General features: G+C 46.9%; 2 protein-coding genes across 10 annotated transcripts in view; one reads left to right on the top strand and one right to left on the bottom strand.

Moving 5' to 3' along the window:
- The window catches only part of LOC142586053 (ankyrin repeat domain-containing protein 16-like), a 111,595-nt gene that overhangs the window by 46,908 nt on the left and 46,021 nt on the right, over positions 1-18,666 (bottom strand). For 2 of the 6 annotated variants that reach the window (XM_075697303.1, XM_075697304.1), the window contains exons 6-9: positions 12,518-12,676; positions 12,376-12,454; positions 10,529-10,732; positions 1,015-6,096 (exon numbers count right to left, since the gene is read on the bottom strand). In XM_075697303.1, coding sequence (XP_075553418.1) covers positions 10,575-10,732; positions 12,376-12,454; positions 12,518-12,676 — 396 coding nt within the window. In that variant the 3' untranslated portion in view covers positions 1,015-6,096; positions 10,529-10,574. Of the gene's footprint in view, positions 1-1,014; positions 6,097-10,528; positions 10,733-12,375; positions 12,455-12,517; positions 12,677-18,666 lie in introns of those variants that run through there. The other 4 variants (XM_075697307.1, XM_075697306.1, XM_075697305.1 and 1 more) reach the window with 4 other exon arrangements.
- The window catches only part of LOC142586056 (INO80 complex subunit B), a 73,531-nt gene that overhangs the window by 9,877 nt on the left and 44,988 nt on the right, over positions 1-18,666 (top strand). For 3 of the 4 annotated variants that reach the window (XM_075697317.1, XM_075697315.1, XM_075697318.1), the window contains exon 2: positions 5,563-5,751. In XM_075697317.1, the coding sequence (XP_075553432.1) occupies positions 5,563-5,751 (189 nt within the window). Of the gene's footprint in view, positions 1-5,562; positions 6,014-18,666 lie in introns of those variants that run through there. The other variant, XM_075697316.1, reaches the window with a different exon arrangement.

The raw sequence follows: 18,666 nt of genomic DNA, 5'->3' as shown, positions 1-18,666 counted from the left end.
CAACAGGAAGTCACTCGCGTCACGCCGTTTCAGCTGCTCTACGGGAGGACACCTAGATTACCGCAAGAACACCTCCTTGGCTTTGACATGTCTGTGCAAGAACGCCCTGCAAAAGTGGACTCTAGCAAGATCCTGCGCCGGCTCGCCGCCTAGCTCTGCTAGCAATACTGTACCGTCAAGCACAATTCAGTGCAGCTTCTCAGCAACATCCTGCTCTCTCTTTCCATACGGGCGATTTAGTCATGGTTTAACAGGCACTGCGTTTACCTAGGTGCTGCAAAAAAATTCTTTCCCGAGTTTTCTGGCCTTTTAATAATAATGTTTGGGGTTTTACGTGCCAAAACCACTTTCTGATTATGAGGCACGCCGTAGTGGAGGACTCCAGAAATTTTGACCACCTGGGGTTCTTTAACGTGCACCTAAATCTAAGCACACGGGTGTTTTCGCATTTCGCCCCCATCGAAATGCGGCCGCCGTGGCCGGGATTCGATCCCGCGACCTCGTGCTCAGCAGCCCAACACCATAGCCACTGAGCAACCACGGCGGGTGTCTGGCCTTTTCAGTGTTGTGGAAGCTCTGGGTCCTGTGACATTTCATTTAGTTACAATTCCCGAACTTGATGACAACCGTCGCAAACGTACCCTTCCTACTCACGAGATGAAGCTTTACATCCCTTGTGAAACCTGTACTGAACTCCTGTGCAAACTCGAGGGGAGAAGGGGCGGCAAATGTAACGGTAACGAAGAGTTCTGCAAGTGAAAGAAGAGGAAGAGAAGGGCAAGCAGAAGGATGGAGTAATGGGTCAGAGGAATAGTTGGTTTTTGCAACAGCTGAGATTTGGGTGTGTCGTGTACCACTTGGAACCCATTCAAGGCACCGGACTCCCGTTATAATGTTTACAAGAGTTTTGCAAGTGTTTAGAACTTCTTGCTCGGCGAGTTGGTACATGGCTATGTGAGGAAGAGTTGCATGTACAAAAGGACGAACACAGGAAAAAAACAAAGTAGGCAGAAAGAGCGCAAGCTATCAGCTGGTTTTATTAGTTTCGAAGCTGTATATATAGGCAGAGTTCGCACATCTAAAAAGTGTGCAAAAGTTGTACTGGCATATAGTGGTGTATTTGAGAGCCATATATAATACAGCTTTTTGTCTGCTTTATATACCGTATTTACTCTAATTTAGGCCGACCCCCCAAAATCCGAAGCAAAAAAAAAAAAAAAATATTACCTCCAATGTAGGCTCAACAAAAAAAGCGAGGACAGCGTTCACAAAATGGACAAGAACGGCACCGAGAGCGGCGCTGCTGCGCCGGCGTTGAGAGCGCCTCATGCGAAGCAAAATTCTATTAGCGGGTGGTACCCCTCTCCCACCTCTCGTTCGCACCGCCTTGATTGCCTCCTGCACTGCGCGTGTTTGGGCAAGTTTCGTGCCGCGCGCGGTGTGTGCCTACGTGTGTGTGCGTGGACATTTCATTCGAAGGGCGATGTACAATCTGTTTCACATAGGGGGAAACTCGGAGCGCATTGCATCGCGATGCGGCGAGACCTTGAGTCAGGCGGCGGCAGCAGCTGCAGCAGCTCGCGAGGTGCTCGAGGGGCGGGATCTTGAACGGCGTCGTCTGCTACGGCGGCGCGCACTGGTCGCATTGTCGGGAAACGTTCTAGTGTCAGTTACAGAGCGCCGATCTCATCATTACTGCGTGAAATGAGCCGGTATTCTTTACTAAGCGTTGTGCAACGCCCACTGATACGCCTCGAAGGTAAGTTCATCGCTGCAGGGCAGTCATAGACGACATACTGATTCCATACATTCTTGACGGACAGTTTCTGGAAGGCGACCATATATTCTAACGCGATAGGTCACCGATCCGCACTGCTCGTGTTGTGCAAGATCTGCTGGAAGGGCGCGCAGTCACTCTCTTGGAGTGGCCGCCTCAATCTCTGGGCGCCAATATCATATAAAATGCCTGGGGCTCGTTGAAAGTATCGCTGCCGCACCAGCCCCTCTATCAGTAGCCCGAGGATAGGCTTCGATCCACCATCGTCAGCGACTGAGACGTGCTGCGAATGAACACATCCCTGATCAAGTCATTCTACTACACTTCTCTGCCTTCTAGGATGAGCGCTGTCATCGCTGCCCGAGCGGCAGCGACGACAGCGCTACTAGAGAGATACGAGAGATACTAACTGAAGTCCCGAGCGTGACGTGTCCAATTCCCCGCCGGTGGGCAGGGTCTGTCTGGTGTAGTGAATGATTGTCGAGAAAAATCACTTCCAGCTCATTGTCTTAACCTAAAACATTCCTTTAATCGTATCCGTTTGTTTCATCGTGTTCGACCCCCATAGTTATCATTGTCGAGTGATTTGTTTTCTTTTCGTGTCAAACAAAGGCTGAGCACGTTGCGCGCACATCTTGGTGCATCTTGCCGCTGTTTATTACGGTAGCACACACAGTGAAGAAATATACGTGCACGCGCTCAGTACCCCGGCCTTTCGAAAGAACAAACGAAGCATGGTGTCAAAAGAAGTTTGTGGAACTCCATTATCGCCAACGAAGGCTCAGAGTTTGGCGACGCACAATGTTTAGTAAAAAATATCAGCTGAGTTCCCGCAGTACCGATGAAATCGGTGCACTGCCCCTGACAGTAGCACGCTTCCCGACAATGCGGACAGCGCGCGCCGCCGCAGCAGACGACGCAGATCACGACACCGCCCCTCGAGCGTCGGCGCCTGCTTGAGCTGCCGCCGCCGCACGACTCCATTGCTTGCCGCATCGCGATGCAATACGTTCCGAGTTTTCCCCTAAGTGTGAAACAGACTGTATACACTTCTATTTGCCTTTAAGAAGATCGGTACACTTGACGATTATTTTTATGGCTGCAATGCGGCGAAAGGGCTGCGTCTGCTTAACCATGTAAGTGACGCTGAGCAGGTAATTGGAAACGACATCGTATGTACCGCCGGAAAAATCGTCAGCACATACGATGCGGCACATACATACGGCACATACGAGCTAGTTATTTTTGCAGATTCTCACAATATGTTTGCTACAAATCCGTGCTGTCACTGATGGAGACAACGGACTTCCATCGACACTGTGCGGAAATAAACAAAATATATCGCTGCATAGCACATTTACGATATGCGCACACAACTTTACCTAGTACGTCCCCTACAATATGGAATTGAGGCAGCAATGTAGAAGCTTGGCCATTTTTTAACAGTGCTCAAGAGATGGAAGTTCAAAGTATTAGTAATCATTCCTGCTTCTGCAATGCCGGCGCGACCAAGACACGGGCGTCTATCGTCCAATAACTCAATCGATCGGTGCAGTGGTGAAGCGGGAATGAACTCCGGTCATGTTCAATGCATCGTGCACATATTCAATTTCTCGGCACGCGTGAACTTCAGCCACTGCTAGCGCATACACAAACGAAGCACGAGAAACAAGACAGGACAAGCGCTCGTCGAACGCTTCGTTTGCCAGTTGCTTACTTCGCTCGGCGCACCGCAGTGATCCATGTCTGTCGTCTGCTTTTTTTCGTGCCATTTTCTTGTGAATTGGCAGAATATATCACTGGTGGCATCAACCCTTTCGTGTTTACATTGCGGTCGTGACAATTAACACAATAATTTCCGGTCATCCGAAGAGGCGCCGTCGCAAAGAAGAGACGTTGCGCGCGCAGCGCGAACTGAACGCGGGCGCTCCCTCCAAGGGAAGCAGCGGCGGAAACCTACACCCGTTGGAGATGAAATAGTTCCGCCAGGGGAGAAACGAGCGCTGGCGTCTAGGATGAAACTTGGCGTGCGGTCGTCCATGCAAACAGCATTTACTGAATCTGAACGTGCAGAGCTCATTCAACGTCGTCGTCGCTGCTAGACTCGTCACTGTGTTCCTTGTCACTGTCACCTTCAAACAGTGCACTATATCGAAATACACAGCCGTCTGGTTGGCGTTGCCGATTTGCCCAAGGTTGTAGCCTGCCGCTTCTCTCTTTCGCAGCACGTAGCGTAGAAAAGCTATCACCTTTTCTTCGAAATAGCTTGGCAGCTGCTGGGTGATTGAAGTGCAACGTCGGAGGCTGAAGCCGAAGCGCTTCATCAATTTCTGAAGCCAGCCCCGGCTGGCTTTGAAATCCTTTGGCGTTAGGCCTCGCTCCCTCGAAAGTTCCCTAGCTTTCGCTTGGAGCACTTCTGTTGTCACTGGAAGGGCAGCTGCTCTCTGCGTCCGAACAAAGTCGGCCAAAACTGTCTCCACTTCGTGGTGACGGCCTTTCTATGGTCCGCTAAATGCCATGCTCGTTGCGGCGCACGCAAGGAGCTGCTGTCGTTGTCCCCTCCAACGACGGACGTTTTTCTCGTCGACGCCGAAGTCCCGCCCGGCTTGAAGGTTCGACGATGCCTCTGCGGCTATCACAACTTTTCGCTCGAAAGCGGCACTTTAGTGGCTCTCCTGCTTGGTGCCATCGCGATAACCCCACGCCGCACACCGGGGCGACATAACACAGGTCAAAATGGAGACCTCGCTTGTGTACGGTTGGCTACTGGCACGGCTAGTAGCGGCTGCGATACTGACTTTTCTAGATGGCGCTAGCTATGCACCATATTTAGCAATTTCAATGAAAAACTGGCGCGTTTTTTAAAATCCTCGAATCTAAGCCGACCCTGGAGTTTGGAATATGATTTGAAAAAAAAAAAAAAAACTATCGGCCTAGATACGAATAAATATGGTATGTTAAATGCAGTTGGCAGATTTCAATAGAATTTTTCATTGCCGAGCAGAGTTGAAAACTATTAATAATAGTTTTAAGTCTCCGAAAATTTTCGATATTAAAATTTTTTCCTAAGGAAAGACAACCTTAACCAAGAATCCGCTTTCTACACTCACTAGGTTTTAACTTTTCCTGCTAAATGTAACAGACCTCATCAAATTCAGTGCAGCGACTGCAGAGAAAAATGGTTTCTCCTATCGCATGTGTTGAGATAGGAGTCCCTCAGTTAAAGCTTCCTCTTATATCTTGGCATAAAAGCTTCTTGATGTCATGCCCTTGGTGCAGGCAAGTGGCAACTTCAAGCAGCAGACCAATTTCAAGTCGGGATAAAAATGGCAATCTTTCCCTTAAGCAGAATGCTTTGGACCTTTTGCACTGAGTGGAACACACAAGGTCTGTGCTTGTTCTGTAGTACATCCTTTGTTAAATATATACGGGTTACTTTGCTGCCCTCACTATGTACGCCGTTCAGCTGTGTAGTGCGATTCCTGTGGAACGACCGACACTCCAGTCTTTGTATTTCGAGTACGAGGGTTCTTTATTCCCTAGGGGCACTGGAACTTGCATTCCTCAGCAACTCCGTTCATAACAGCCCACAGTTAGCCTGACAGTCGCAGGCAACATACCTTGTACACTATTGACAAAGGGTGTACTTCACTGAGTAAAGAACGCTGCGATTTAGAAATGCTGATAAAACAGCCCCAAGGTAAACAAAAAAGGTTGATAAATTGCATGTTCGACTATGTTTAGAAGGATATGGTTTGCTGCAGACATGCAAACATGCATTACAGGTGGAGCCCATCAAGGAGATGACTGAAGAGATGATCCAGCGTAGAATGCAGCGTGCCAAGAAGCGCAAGCAGCAGGCCGAAGAAAAAAAGGAAAAAGACAAGAAGCAGACCATTGAGCGGCTGCTCAAGAAGTCAGAATCTCGGCTCCGGGCCAGCAAGAAGCCAGCTAAGAAGGCAGACACACCCAAGGTATCGCTGCTGCGGAGCAGTGAGGCTGGCACGTTGCTAATGTTTCCAGCTGGCCTCCCATTCCCTCTGGCACCTGCTGTGGCTCCCCGCGAGTACCCACAGAAGGCACTGTGTGGCATCAAGGGCTGCCCGAATCCAAAAAAGTACTCCTGCTCCAAAACAGGAGTGTCCCTCTGCAGCCTAGAATGCTATAAGGCAAACATGCTACAGATGTGCGTGTGAGTTGTGTCCTCAAGGATAAACACGGTGTTGTCCAAAACAAGCATTTTTATTGTGTCTTTATATTATGAGGCTGCAAGAGCCGAGAGCAGCTGTTGTGGCCATTATCCTTTGCCAGGTCATATGCTGTTGTAGAGAAGGGTGAACAATACTGTTAATTTGCAAAAGTAAGCAATTTCCAGAGACAGTATTCATATTCATTACATTTACGGAGTGTTTTGCATAAAAGAAACAAAAAAAAATAATTGCAAGAAATCATGGACAATGAACCAATGCGAGTGAATAGACAAACACTTCTAGAAAGCTGTTTGCTTCATTGAAGATATATATTCGTTGCACTGAGGACATTTATGTAATGCCTATTCCATTAACCAGTACATCTATAGCAGTACTGGGGCATTCTCCTGCAGCCACCACAAGGGGACAGGGCAGCCTTCCTGAGTGCTCTACCACAGCATCTAACCCTTCAGATGCCCTAAAGCTCGACACAAGTGCCATGTACCATCTGGCCCGGCAATTTACACGCACAACTTTACGCGCACAACTTTAGACGACATTGCAGAGGCGTGTCTCCGACAGAGCCGAGTTCTACCTTTGCATTGTCTCCCATTGCCTATTTTAATCTGATACATGCCCCGCAACCTGGCTAGATGAGAGCATGTGGTCTTTGTATCAGCAGTGAAAGTTCAACCGCAAAAACTGGCGAAAGAGCTGAAGAAAGCAATTTCATTTAAAAGACCCTTCCACCAAGCCCCATTGCAAATTTTGGTTATTCATTAGAAGTTGTGAAGTGGCATCTAGGCAACGTTTCACCAAAATAATTGTTCAAATTATTCATTATTACAGGAGCTAGAAGAAATTGAACTTCCTGTTAACATGCTGCCAGGAGACAAGTGTCACTGTTAACAGAGACGCTCTCCTTTTGCCTCAACTAGTGTCTGCAAACAATGTTTTTTTCCTGCCTTCTCCCATATTGGAGCTAAGGGTTCATGCGACAAGACCTACCTCCTTTTTTTTATTGCTGGGCAATGCAGTTCGCTTCTTGCATTGGATGATTAACCAAATGCATGTGCTAGGGTCGGTGACATTCCAAGCAGTGTGGCTTGCATGGAGGCATCTGTGCATCTTACGTTGACTCTCTTGCTTGATGTGCAGCTCCCTCAAGAGGAAGGCCATACAGCTGTTTCATACTTTGCAGACATTATCACCACCGCGTGATCTACTAGTCGCGCTTGTTTGTTTGCAGTGCCCAAACCTGGTGAGGGGCCCTTTATAAAGTGGAAAGTGGCACACCTTAGGCAAATGAGACCAGCAGCATATTCTTTAATTGTTGTGACTTACTTGTACTACTTTCAAAGTTCAATTACTAAGCTAGTACACCTTAGGTGAATGAGACCAAGAGCATATTTTTCGTCATCATTTCGAGTTGGACTATTTTTCAAAGTGGAATTGGTAATTTCCTCAAATGCATGCTTGAATATTCATATTAAAGGCCAATTGCAATGAAATTTTCGACCACGTAAGAAGCCCAGTTTCAGGTCATTCAGACATACAATAGCCTCTGTGAAAAATCTTGCATTTTAAATACAGGTCAATCCGTCACAATTCTTCATACTGAAATTGAAAAAAAAAAAGGAAAGCTGCCATTATCGCCTGACAGAAGTGACGTACAGTGGAGAATGTGGAGAACCAGCCTATGCTGTCTGCTTGCTTGTATTCTGTTCCGGTGTAATGCGAAGTGTTTACCGAGTCCAGCTGGTTTTCTCTATCTGGTAGTCTACATTCAGGGGCCTCAATGTGTTCTGCCTCTGCTCCAAGACTGCATTGGGGTGGCCAAGCTAAAGGTGTGGTATAGTCTAGCTTAACACGGATGCAATCCATGCAGGGCACAGTTACGCTACATTGGCAAAAATTGGATGCTCTGCAGTCTTTAGTCAGGTACAACTTTAGAAAAAAGGAGCTTTTACTCCTCTGAGGCAGATGCACACGAACATCCTCCAATGGGCACGCACTCTGGACTGACGTCATGAGCCAGACGGCTGGTGAGCCCACCGACGAAAATGGCCGCCCATGCTTCAAACTGGGCCAAGTCGTGTCAGCCCTCATCAAAGTGAATTCTCGAACTGTTTTGCAGGAATAGAATGTGTCCTATTGCATTCTAGAGCAGCTGGAACAGGGTGCTGTTCAGGTTCACTGAAGTGAGTGTGTTACGACAAACAAAGAAGTGCTCGCTCGCTGCGCACTTGTCTGCTAGCGCTGCGGCAACAACTGATTGCCTCGCTGCTGCGGGTAATGCCAATTTTTTATGTGAACACCCCCTGGCACGCTTCGGCCTCCGTGGCCCCAACCCACGGGCTGCCTGCTTCCAGCTTTGATCCCCCCACTACACCTTGGGTGCTCTCCTGAGGCCTCCATTTGTCGGTTACATGTGCCCTCCTGGAGCAGTGCTATTGTCGCGACAAAAAAAGTGACCCGTGACTTATACAACACCAGTCAGAACCGTGCCCCTTTAGACAAGGCGATCACCAAATGGGGTGTCCGTACCCACTACCTCAGCGTGCGGGTGTGCCTGCCTTCACTATTCGTTTAAGGCGCGGTAACACTGGGTCGATACGAGACCGCACAAGACGCTCATGCCAACGATTGACCGACTTTTCAGCACAGTGCGTGACTGAAACCATCATAACAGGCTGACGAAGCAACCATATACAACTTAACCAACGAGCGCGAGTTGTCATACCGCGACAGGCTTGCTTGTCGACGGCACAGACAAAATCAGCGTGCCGACCATTGTTCGACCGAACCCGCACGATTGGCCGTCGAACCGACAACACCATAGCGACAGCGTCTTCGTTTGTATATATAATTAATCGTGCTCAAAATGAGTCAGAAATGCCTACCCAGTTGAAATGCACAAGCTTCAACTCTCTCAAGCCGCGCATGTGAAGTTTGAGCCAATGTTGATACTGTTCAGCGAAGGTTAAGCCTGGCACAGTGAAGTTCGTGTGCCCGCTACAGGCAGTCCTGAACTGAAATGTAAGCAATTAGGACGAAGGAAACTGCTTTTATAGTTTGGTTCTGGCCTTAGCGATTTGAAATCAACTACACTTCACCTCGCACAGCGCGTACACAATAAGCGTCAAGCGGCGACATAGTGCTGTGCCAACATACGTATGTACGTCACTGATCCCTGCTGCTGGTCAAATTCCCTACGTAGATGGGTGAGTCTGTGCGTGTTGTTATGCTGAGACATTTCTTAATTCCATAGATTCACTGTTTACTTCTGCATCAAACGGGAAACAAGAGACGATGAATTCGGTATACAGCAGCATAAACAACCGTCTCACTCTGTTATACCAACAGTGTCAGTGCTGTCATCCACGTTTTCGCGAGAGAACACAGCCTATAAGTGAGCGCATATGCTGAGCACAGTTTGATCTAATAATGCTTTATGGCATGCGCAAACTGCAAGTATGATGGAGTTAAAGAAAAGCGAGAATCAGTAATCAATTAACAGCCCGTAAAGTATGTATCTGGGTCATAGTTGCCATTGTTTAAGTGGTTCGGCCGTTCATATTGACTCATCTCAGGGTGGAACAGCATTGCAGATATACGCAGATTTGTATGCTTTGCTATGTTTTGACATTATTTCACATGAACGATGCATCTTTTCTGCAATATTTGACGCTAACAACTATGTGTGGCTGTATTTGTCGATGTTTACGTAAACAAGTGCACCACTTTGATAAATTCCATGTGGAAGGCTGCACGTGAAGACTTTTTGAATATGTGAAATGTCTGAATGATGTGTAAAAAGAAAGCTCCAAGTGCAGAAATCACTGACAACAAACTACAAGGCAGCTGTGTCTGCAGACAGAACTCAGCGTGCCTTTATCGGCCGCACTGTTTGCGCAACAGTGCACTCAGGTCTGCTCACTCAATAGTCGGCGAGCGCTACATGGCTTCCAGGGACGAAACGCTGCCCCAGAGAAGCCATTAATAATTATTCGAGATCCACGAAACGTACAACCAATGTGCACTCAACATGAGTGCTGGTACACAAACCAACCGGTGAATGCCCTGGCACCCTTCCAAAACGTTTCCAGCGGTGTGCGGTAGAGGGCAGCACGGGAAAATGAAAAAGGCGGATTACTACCATCTGTACTAAGGATGATGTAGCCGAGGCGTGGCGCGGCCGGCCTAAAGGGGCTCGGCCGGCCTAGAGGGGCTCGGCCGGCCTAGAGGGGCTCGGCTCAATGCTAAGTGTGCGTAAACTCACGGCCAGCCAGGCCGGACTGCGGCCGTGATAAAACTTTGCTTATTTTGCTCTGGTGGTATAGCAATCCTGCATGGATTGCTGCCGCATCTACACTATGGTCGCCATGTCACGTTCTTCTTTGTGACAAATGCAGCATGAAGTTCCTGCTCGTTTCTGGTGCTGTGGCAGAAAGAATTTCGTTCGTCTACTTCGACGCGTCCGATGCAGAGACGCACGAAATATCTTGAAGATCTGCACTGAAAGGATCGTTTGAGAATATCGCCAGTAAATACCACTTACCTTTGGTTTGCGTGTGCCATCGCGATATATAGTACTCATAGTCACCTCAAGAAAGCGTTTGCCAAGCAAATCTTGATGGGTGATTGTGCTGTTGAAATGTGGCTTGTGAAGCTTCGTCAACTGCAGTTAACATGCTTTGTGTGTGTTGGTTGGTCTGCGTCGCACTTGTCTGCTGCGCCGCAGTGCACGCTTTCACTCTGAAAGCTGGGACAGGAAAGATGTGTTCGGCCTTCCTCTACTCAGTATTATGTACTGCACAGCCATTGCTCGTGTTCGAGTACATATTCAAGCATCCGATGGCCATGCAACGCATCGGCATTTTCGCAACAGGGAGAATGCACGCCAAGAGAGACGCACGTCAACTCACAAATAATGAGAGCAGTGTGCCTGGCTGCCTAGGTACATGCAACGTGGCGCAACTCCGAGATCGGCAGCTATGTGCGGTTCAATATTTGGCATATCCGCAAACCACTTTGCCGCCAGGTGCACACATTGTCTGCATAGGCGCTATTTAATAGCTGCTAATAACAAAATGAGGCAATTACCAGCCCTGCAGCTTTGCCAAGATTACTTTGAGAGTATACGCTAGGCACTTACAGTCAATTCAGTCCAAGTGAAATTTTGTTGCAGTTGGCCTTTAAAGGGCCCCTCACCAGGTCTGGCCATTTTGAGCTGACAAGCGCAGAGCATACAATGCATGCTAATGATCGTGTTTGCAAACAATTACATCGCTACGTGCTGCGGACAGCGCACAAAATCCTGCGCTGCACAAAACAATACAATCACAACAGCTCACGCGTGATGGCGTCAGCAGAAGTGTGCCGCATCACAAAAAAAGAAGGAATTGAAGGCGGGGCCCGCGACTTATACGTCACGCGATCCTCGAGGTCCAGCATGGGAAAAGACAGCAAAGAAATTTCGCTTGTGAAGGCTAGACAGGGCGAGTGGAGAGAGTGTCTCGCTATGCAGTGGAGCTCGCCTTCTGAAATCATGGGTTCGCGGCACTGAAATATTTTTATCTTGGCTATTAATGAGCCGATTTCAAAAATTTTTGAGGCAGAAGGCTCCCTAGAGGACACGTGACAACTTCCAGCATATAACCAAAATTTGCTATGGGGCCTGGTGAGGGGCCCTTTAAGGCATAAGTTGCATTGGGAAAGGTGCACAGCATTCTAAGAAATACTCTAATAAGTTGTTTATACCATGTTATCTTTTATGTGTTTCTTTTTCATAGGCCCTAAAAAAGCTGCAAAATATTTAAAAAATGACCTAAGTGCATGTTTGTGCATCTGAACTACAGATACGGGTGGCATCTGCGACTGTGCTGCAGCACCTCCTCGCTGAGGTGTGGTTGTCTATATTGGCACCATAAGCAAACTCCCGCACCTTCTAACTCCTTCACTAAAACACACACATATTCACATTTGTAGCACAAGTTCAATCAGAACTGTCCCAAAATGTTATGCGACACATTTTAAAAATGACTTTCATCACTGCTTTTGAAGTTGACGCCCTATCTTGGCATGCACAACTGTGCACACGGCACCTCAAGGGGATAACGAACATTACTTAACAAACCTGTGATCACATTTTAAACTTTAAACATGACATCACTGCGGCCACTTGATAGAATCAAAAAGCTGTTACTTGTCTTCACCATCTTAACAGTGCATCAAAGCCTAGTGGCTCAAAAAGAACTGTCCAGGTTTAGAAAACAAGCAGTACAATGCTTAGACAAAGTAGAACTAACATACAGAATTTAAAACTTCTTTCCTAAGTGCCTTTGCAGTGGCAAACTACGTACAGCTTCATGCAGAAACTAAAGTACTGGCAGCATATATGCTTACCTGTGCGGCCCTTGTTATCTCTGGCATTGCATATAGCACCTAGGCCAATCAGCAGTTTAACCACGTCATGTTGGCCCACCTGAAAAAAATTAGCACAAATTGGCCGGCTGGTGTAAAAGACATTTTTCTAGCATAAACCTGCCTTGGCAGACAGATGGAGTGGAGTCTGTCCCCAGGAGTTGATGCTGTTGACGTCTAGGGCATATTTTTCAATAAGTGACCAAATAGCAGATATGGCACCTGCCTGTGCTGCCAGGTGCAGGCTGCTATTGCCCAATACATCCATCTTGGTTATGTCAACCTGTTTGTAGAGAGGCATTTAGTTAACACATAAAATACCTGGATAAAACGCTTTTTGAACATAGTAAGAAAATGTTGCCGATTTGTTGTATAGGCTGCTGTGGACATGTGAGCCAAATAGCTTCCCTGCTGCACTGCATGCAGCGGGAATCTTGTCAAAGAACGGTGAGTTTTTTACGAGATTCCGCAATGTTGTCTTTTGCAATATCGTCTCGCAGCAGCATCGCAAGCAGCTGGACCCGCCAATGCAATTAGCTGATATTGTGATCACGAGAGCATTCTGAGCAATAAATAATCGCTAATCTTGAGGTAAATAAATGAAACATATATATGTCTGCAATCTCTAAAATTTTAGAGAGAAAAATCATTTCATTTTTGCATTGCTCATCTACAGCCACCAATTGTGCATTACTTAAATGATATTGCGTAACACTAAAAAACGACACGGACGTGAGAGAAGACGACACACCAAGCGCAAACTTTCAACTAAGTTTATTGTGCCACTGTGTCAGTTTTATACATGGCAGGCACCGTAGATTGCGCATGCGCTTACAAGGAAATGAAGAGCGAATTCATGTAACATGGTTACGAGTCATGTGATGCCGCGTCCAAGAAACTTAATTCTTTTTCTGTGAGAGCCAGAGACGGGAAGCTAACACACGTGTCACCCAATTTTGCGATCATCTGCGCTTCAGATATTTCACAGATGAGCTGCGTGCTGCCACGGGAAACAATCATGCATTGATCCTCAAGAGGCTTGCATCCATGATCGCGACAGTGGATCGCCAAGAAACCACCAGAACCATTTTTTACATTATTGCTGTGTTCGCGGAGCCTATCATTGAGGCAACGCCCAGTTTGTCCGATATATTTCTTCCCACATGAAAGCGGGAGGTTGTACACAACCCGGTGGACAAACTCGACAAACTTTTTGCGGTGATGCTTTCTGCACTTATCAGAAGGGACGGCATTTGGATCCGTCAGCCTGCAAAGCCTGCCGAGCTTGTTGGGAGCAGAAAAAACAACTCTTACATTCGCCCTTTGGGCAATCTTTTTTTCAAGTTGTGGGATATCCCGTGCATCGGGGGGGGGGGTAAGGTATGACACTTACTTTAGGGGGTGTGCCGGGAGGGGCATCGGCAACTGACTTCTGCGTACTGGATTGCGCTTCTCTTAAAATGCGTTCCGCGACAGACACTAGCACCACCCTACGATATCCAGCCAAGGACAAGCGTAAAGTTTGCGCTTCAAAGCTTACGTCCACAACATGACAGCAAGACTTGCTAAGGGCATTCTTGAAGCACAAACTGATAATGGCCCGCTTAACAAGCTTAGAATGTGCGGACGCATACGGCAGAAGTGGCTTGTTGGCTTGCGGCTCATACGACCAACACGTGTGGTTGTCCTGAAAGTTCAGGCGAAGATCAAGAAAACCAAGAGACCTATCTACCGGCATCTCACGAGTGGTTTGAAGGGGGACTAAGCACTTCTGAAACGTTTCTAACGCTTTCTTAGCTTCCAGAATGAAGGCATCAGAAGAGCAGTCCCAGAAGGGTCCCAAGAGGGGGTGTTTTTACAACAAAAGTTGGGCCTTCTGCCTGTCAGCGACCCTTTCCTCATTAAGAGCTCAGACACTGTGATTGAGTTTTTGAAGTCACATTCTGACCGTGGTCTTCAGGCGTTTTCTATTGACGTAAAGGATTTTTATTACTCCTTGCCGCATAGAAGCGTACTGTCCTGTGTTGAGCAATGTATTGATAAGTATGGTGCTGTTTCCTTCCAGAATGAGGTCGGCATGTCTTGCAGTCAATTTTTAGAACATTTACAGATTTATCTTAATTCCACCTTTATCACTTGGGATAACCAATGTTTTTTGCAGAAAAGCGGAGTTTGTATTGGCTCTTGCATTGCTCCCATTCTTAGTGACTTGTTTTTATTGTTTTTATCCTGTTTAGACCGTGACATTTCTTCACAAGTGCAAGGCACTGCAGTTTTTAAAACATTCAGATACGTTGATGACTTCTTAATTTTCATTGACTGCTCTTCTAATGCCTTCATTATGGAAGCTAAGAAAGCATTAGAAACGTTTCAGAAGTGCTTAGTCCCCCTTCAAACCACTCGTGAGGTGCCGGTAGATAGGTCTCTTAATTTTCTTGATCTTCGCCTGAACTTTCAGGACAACCACACGTGTTGGTCGTATGAGCCGCGAGCCAACAAGCCACTTCTGCCGTATGCGTCCGCACATTCTAAGCTTGTTAAGCGGGCCATTATCAGTTTGTGCTTCAAGAATGCCCTTAGCAAGTCTTGCTGTCATGTTGTGGACGTAAGCTTTGAAGCGCAAACTTTACGCTTGTCCTTGGCTGGATATCCTAGGGTGGTGCTAGTGTCTGTTGCGGAACGCATTTTAAGAGAAGCGCGATCCAGTATGCAGAAGTCAGTTGCCGATGCCCCTCCCGGCACACCCCCTAAAGTAAGTGTCATACCTTACCCCCCCCCCCCCCCCCCATGCACGGGATATCCCACAACTTGAAAAAGATTGCCCAAAGGGCGAATGTAAGAGTTGTTTTTTCTGCTCCCAACAAGCTCGGCAGGCTTTGCAGGCTGACGGATCCAAATGCCGTCCCTTCTGATAAGTGCAGAAAGCATCACTGCAAAAAGTTTGTCGAGTGTGTCCACCGTGTGGTGTACAACCTCCCGCTTTCATGTGAGAAGAAATATATCGGACAAACTGGACGTTGCTTCAATGATCGGCTCCGCGAACACAGCAACAATGTAAAAAATGGCTCTGGTGGTTTCTTGGCGATCCACTGTCGGGATCATGGATGCAAGCGTCTTGAGGATCAATGCACGATTGTTTCCCGTGGCAGCACGCAGCTCATCCGTGAAATATCTGAAGCGCAGATGATCGCAAAATTGGGTGACACATGTGTTAGCTTCCCGTCTCTGGCTCTCACAGAAAAAGAATTACGTTTCTTGGACGCGGCATCAGATGACTCGTAACCATGTTACATGAATTCGCTCTTCATTTCCTTGTAAGCGCATGCGCGATCTACGCTGCCTGCCATGTATAAAATTGACGCAGTGGCACAATAAACTTCGCTGAAAGTTTGCGCTTGGTGTGTCGTCTTCTCTCACATCTGCGTCGTTTTTTAGTGTCGTGCAATATCATTTAAGTAATGGATTACCAACTTGCCCGGAATGCTGCTCTCATTAAATTGTGCATAGCTACATTTGCTACGCATGGCCTCCCAAGAGATGGCAGCGGCGTACTGCATAGCTTGTCTACCGCGACCGCAATAAGGTGCTGCAACAAAGCCTTTTGCCGCTGCACCCACAACATTTATATGGGTTTTATTATCTTGTGAATCTCGTGCTGCAAATATTTTTCGAAAAATTGCATAGTCGATACAAAAGCTCCCTGCCAGTGAGGCATTGCACAGCAAGTCGTTGCTGGAAGCTTGCTGCTAGTGCATTTTCACAAATTCCACAAATAGCCAGAAATAGCTGCATGGAGTGCACTGCCACATACACGCATCGCCATAGCAAAGTATGTTGCATTTACGTTATGTAGACAAAATCTGCCCAAAATTTGTCTGTTGTAGCCGATAACCCATTATAGCTAGTTTTGCTAAAAGCAGAATTATTGACAATATAGGCAGACCAAACTAAGTGTGAAGAATAGTGAGCTACATTCGAGAATATGTTGTATGTGGATCCATTGTAATGGGGCGTGGACGTAAAGTATTCTTGTGGAACTAATGTGCCACAATCGAGCACACATATGTGCCGCGCATGATGCATTGTCCTCTCTGTTCATAGGAATGGCACTTCTATTCGAGTATGCTGTTTGAATGTAATAACTTATCCAAATTTTTTCGTCTTGTGCACAAGCTCAAGAGAGAGGGAGGGGGAGGGGGGAATGATGCACAAGAACAGGACGAGGAGAAACACATAAAACATTGGGCTGCTTGGTGCATCTGTTTTGTTCTCGCACTACAGGCTGTATTCCACCTCACTGCAGTGCAGTGGAAGATGCAGTTTGAATGAATGAATGTTTGATGTTTAATGGCGCAAGGGCCAAGTATGGCCAAATATCACCGTCATCATCATCATCAGCCTGGTTACGCCCACTGCAGGGCAAAGGCCTCTCCCGTGCTTCTCCAACAACCCCGGTCATGTACTAATTGTAGCCATGTCATCCCTGCAAACTCCTTAATCTCATCCGCCCACCTAACTTTCTGCCGCCCCCTGCTACGCTTCCCTTCCCTTGGAGTCCAGTCCGTAACCCTTAATGACCATCGGTTATCTTCCCTCCTCATTACATGTCGTGCCCATGCCCATTTCCTTTTCTTGATTTCAACTAAGATGTCATTAACTCGCGTTTGTTCCCTCACCCAATCTGCTCTTTTCTTATCCCTTAATGTTACACCCATCATTCTTCTTTCCATAGCTCGTTGTGTCGTCCTCAATTTTATAGAACCCTTTTCGTAAGCCTCCAGTTTTCTGCCCCGTACGTGAGTACTGGTAAGACACAGCTATTATACACTTTTCTCTGGAGGGATAATGGCAACCTGCTGTTCATGATCTGAGAATGCCTGCCAAACGCACTCCAGCCCATTCTTGTTCTTCTGATTATTTCTGTCTCATGATCCGGATCCGCCGTCACTACCTGCCCTAAGTAGATGTATTCCCTTACCACTTCCAGTGCCTCGCTACCTATTGTAAATTGCTGTTCTCTTCAGAGACTGTTAAACATTACTTTTTAGACCCACTCTACAGCTTTGCCTCTCCAGGTCAGTGATCATGCATTGCAATTGGTCCCCTGAGTTACTAAGCAAGGCAATATCATCAGCGAATCGCAAGTTACTAAGGTATTCTCCATTAACTTTTATCCCCAATTCTTCCCAATCCAGGTCTCTGAATACCTCCTGTAAACACGCTGTGAATAGCATTGGAGAGATTGTATCTCCCTGCCTGACGCCTTTCTTTATTGGGATTTTGTTGCTTTCTTTATGGAGGACTACGGTGGCTGTGGAGCTGATTATTTCCGTCTCATGATCCGGATCCGCCGTCACTACCTGCCCTAAGTAGATGTATTCCCTTACCACTTCCAGTGCCTCGCCACCTATTGTAAATTGCTGTTCTCTTCAGAGACTGTTAAACATTACTTTTTAGACCCACTCTTCAGCTTTGCCTCTCCAGGTCAGTGATCATGCATTGCAATTGGTCCCCTGAGTTACTAAGCAAGGCAATATCATCAGCAAATCACAAGTTACTAAGGTATTCTCCATCAACTTTTATCCCCAATTCTTCCCAATCCAGGTCTCTGAATACCTCCTGTAAACACGCTGTGAATAGCATTGGAGAGATCGTATCTCCCTGTTTGACACCTTTCTTTATTGGGATTTTGTTGCTTTCTTTATGGAGGACTACGGTGGCTGTGGAGCCGCTATAGATATCTTTCAGTATTTTTACATGCTGCTTGTCTACACCCTGATTCCGTAATGCCCCCATGACTGATGAGGTTTCGACAGAATCGAATGCTTTCTCGTAATCGATGAAAGCTATATATAAGGGTTGGTTATATTCCGCACATTTCTCAATCACCTGATTGATAGTGTGAATATGGTCTATTGTTGAGTAGCCTTTACGGAATCCTGCCTGGTCCTTTGCTTGACAGAAGTCTAAGGTGTTCCTGATTCTATTTGTGATTACCTTAGTAAATAGTTTGTAGGCAACTGACAGTAAGCTTATCGGTCTATAATTTTTCAAGTCTTTGGCGTCCCCTTTCTTATGGCTTAGGATTATGTTAGTGTTCTTCCAAGATTCTGGTACGCTCGAGGTCGTGAGGCATTGTGTATACAGGGTGGCCAGTTTCTCTACAACAATCTGCCCACCATCCTTCAACAAATCTGCTGTTACCTGATCCTCCCCAGGTGCCTTCCCCCTTTGCATAGCTCCCAATGCTTTCTTTACTTCTTCCGGCGTTAC

This window comes from Dermacentor variabilis, chromosome 6, assembly GCF_050947875.1.
Source record: "Dermacentor variabilis isolate Ectoservices chromosome 6, ASM5094787v1, whole genome shotgun sequence".
NCBI lineage: Eukaryota > Metazoa > Arthropoda > Arachnida > Ixodida > Ixodidae > Dermacentor > Dermacentor variabilis.
This window is presented reverse-complemented; position numbering and strand designations above follow the sequence as displayed.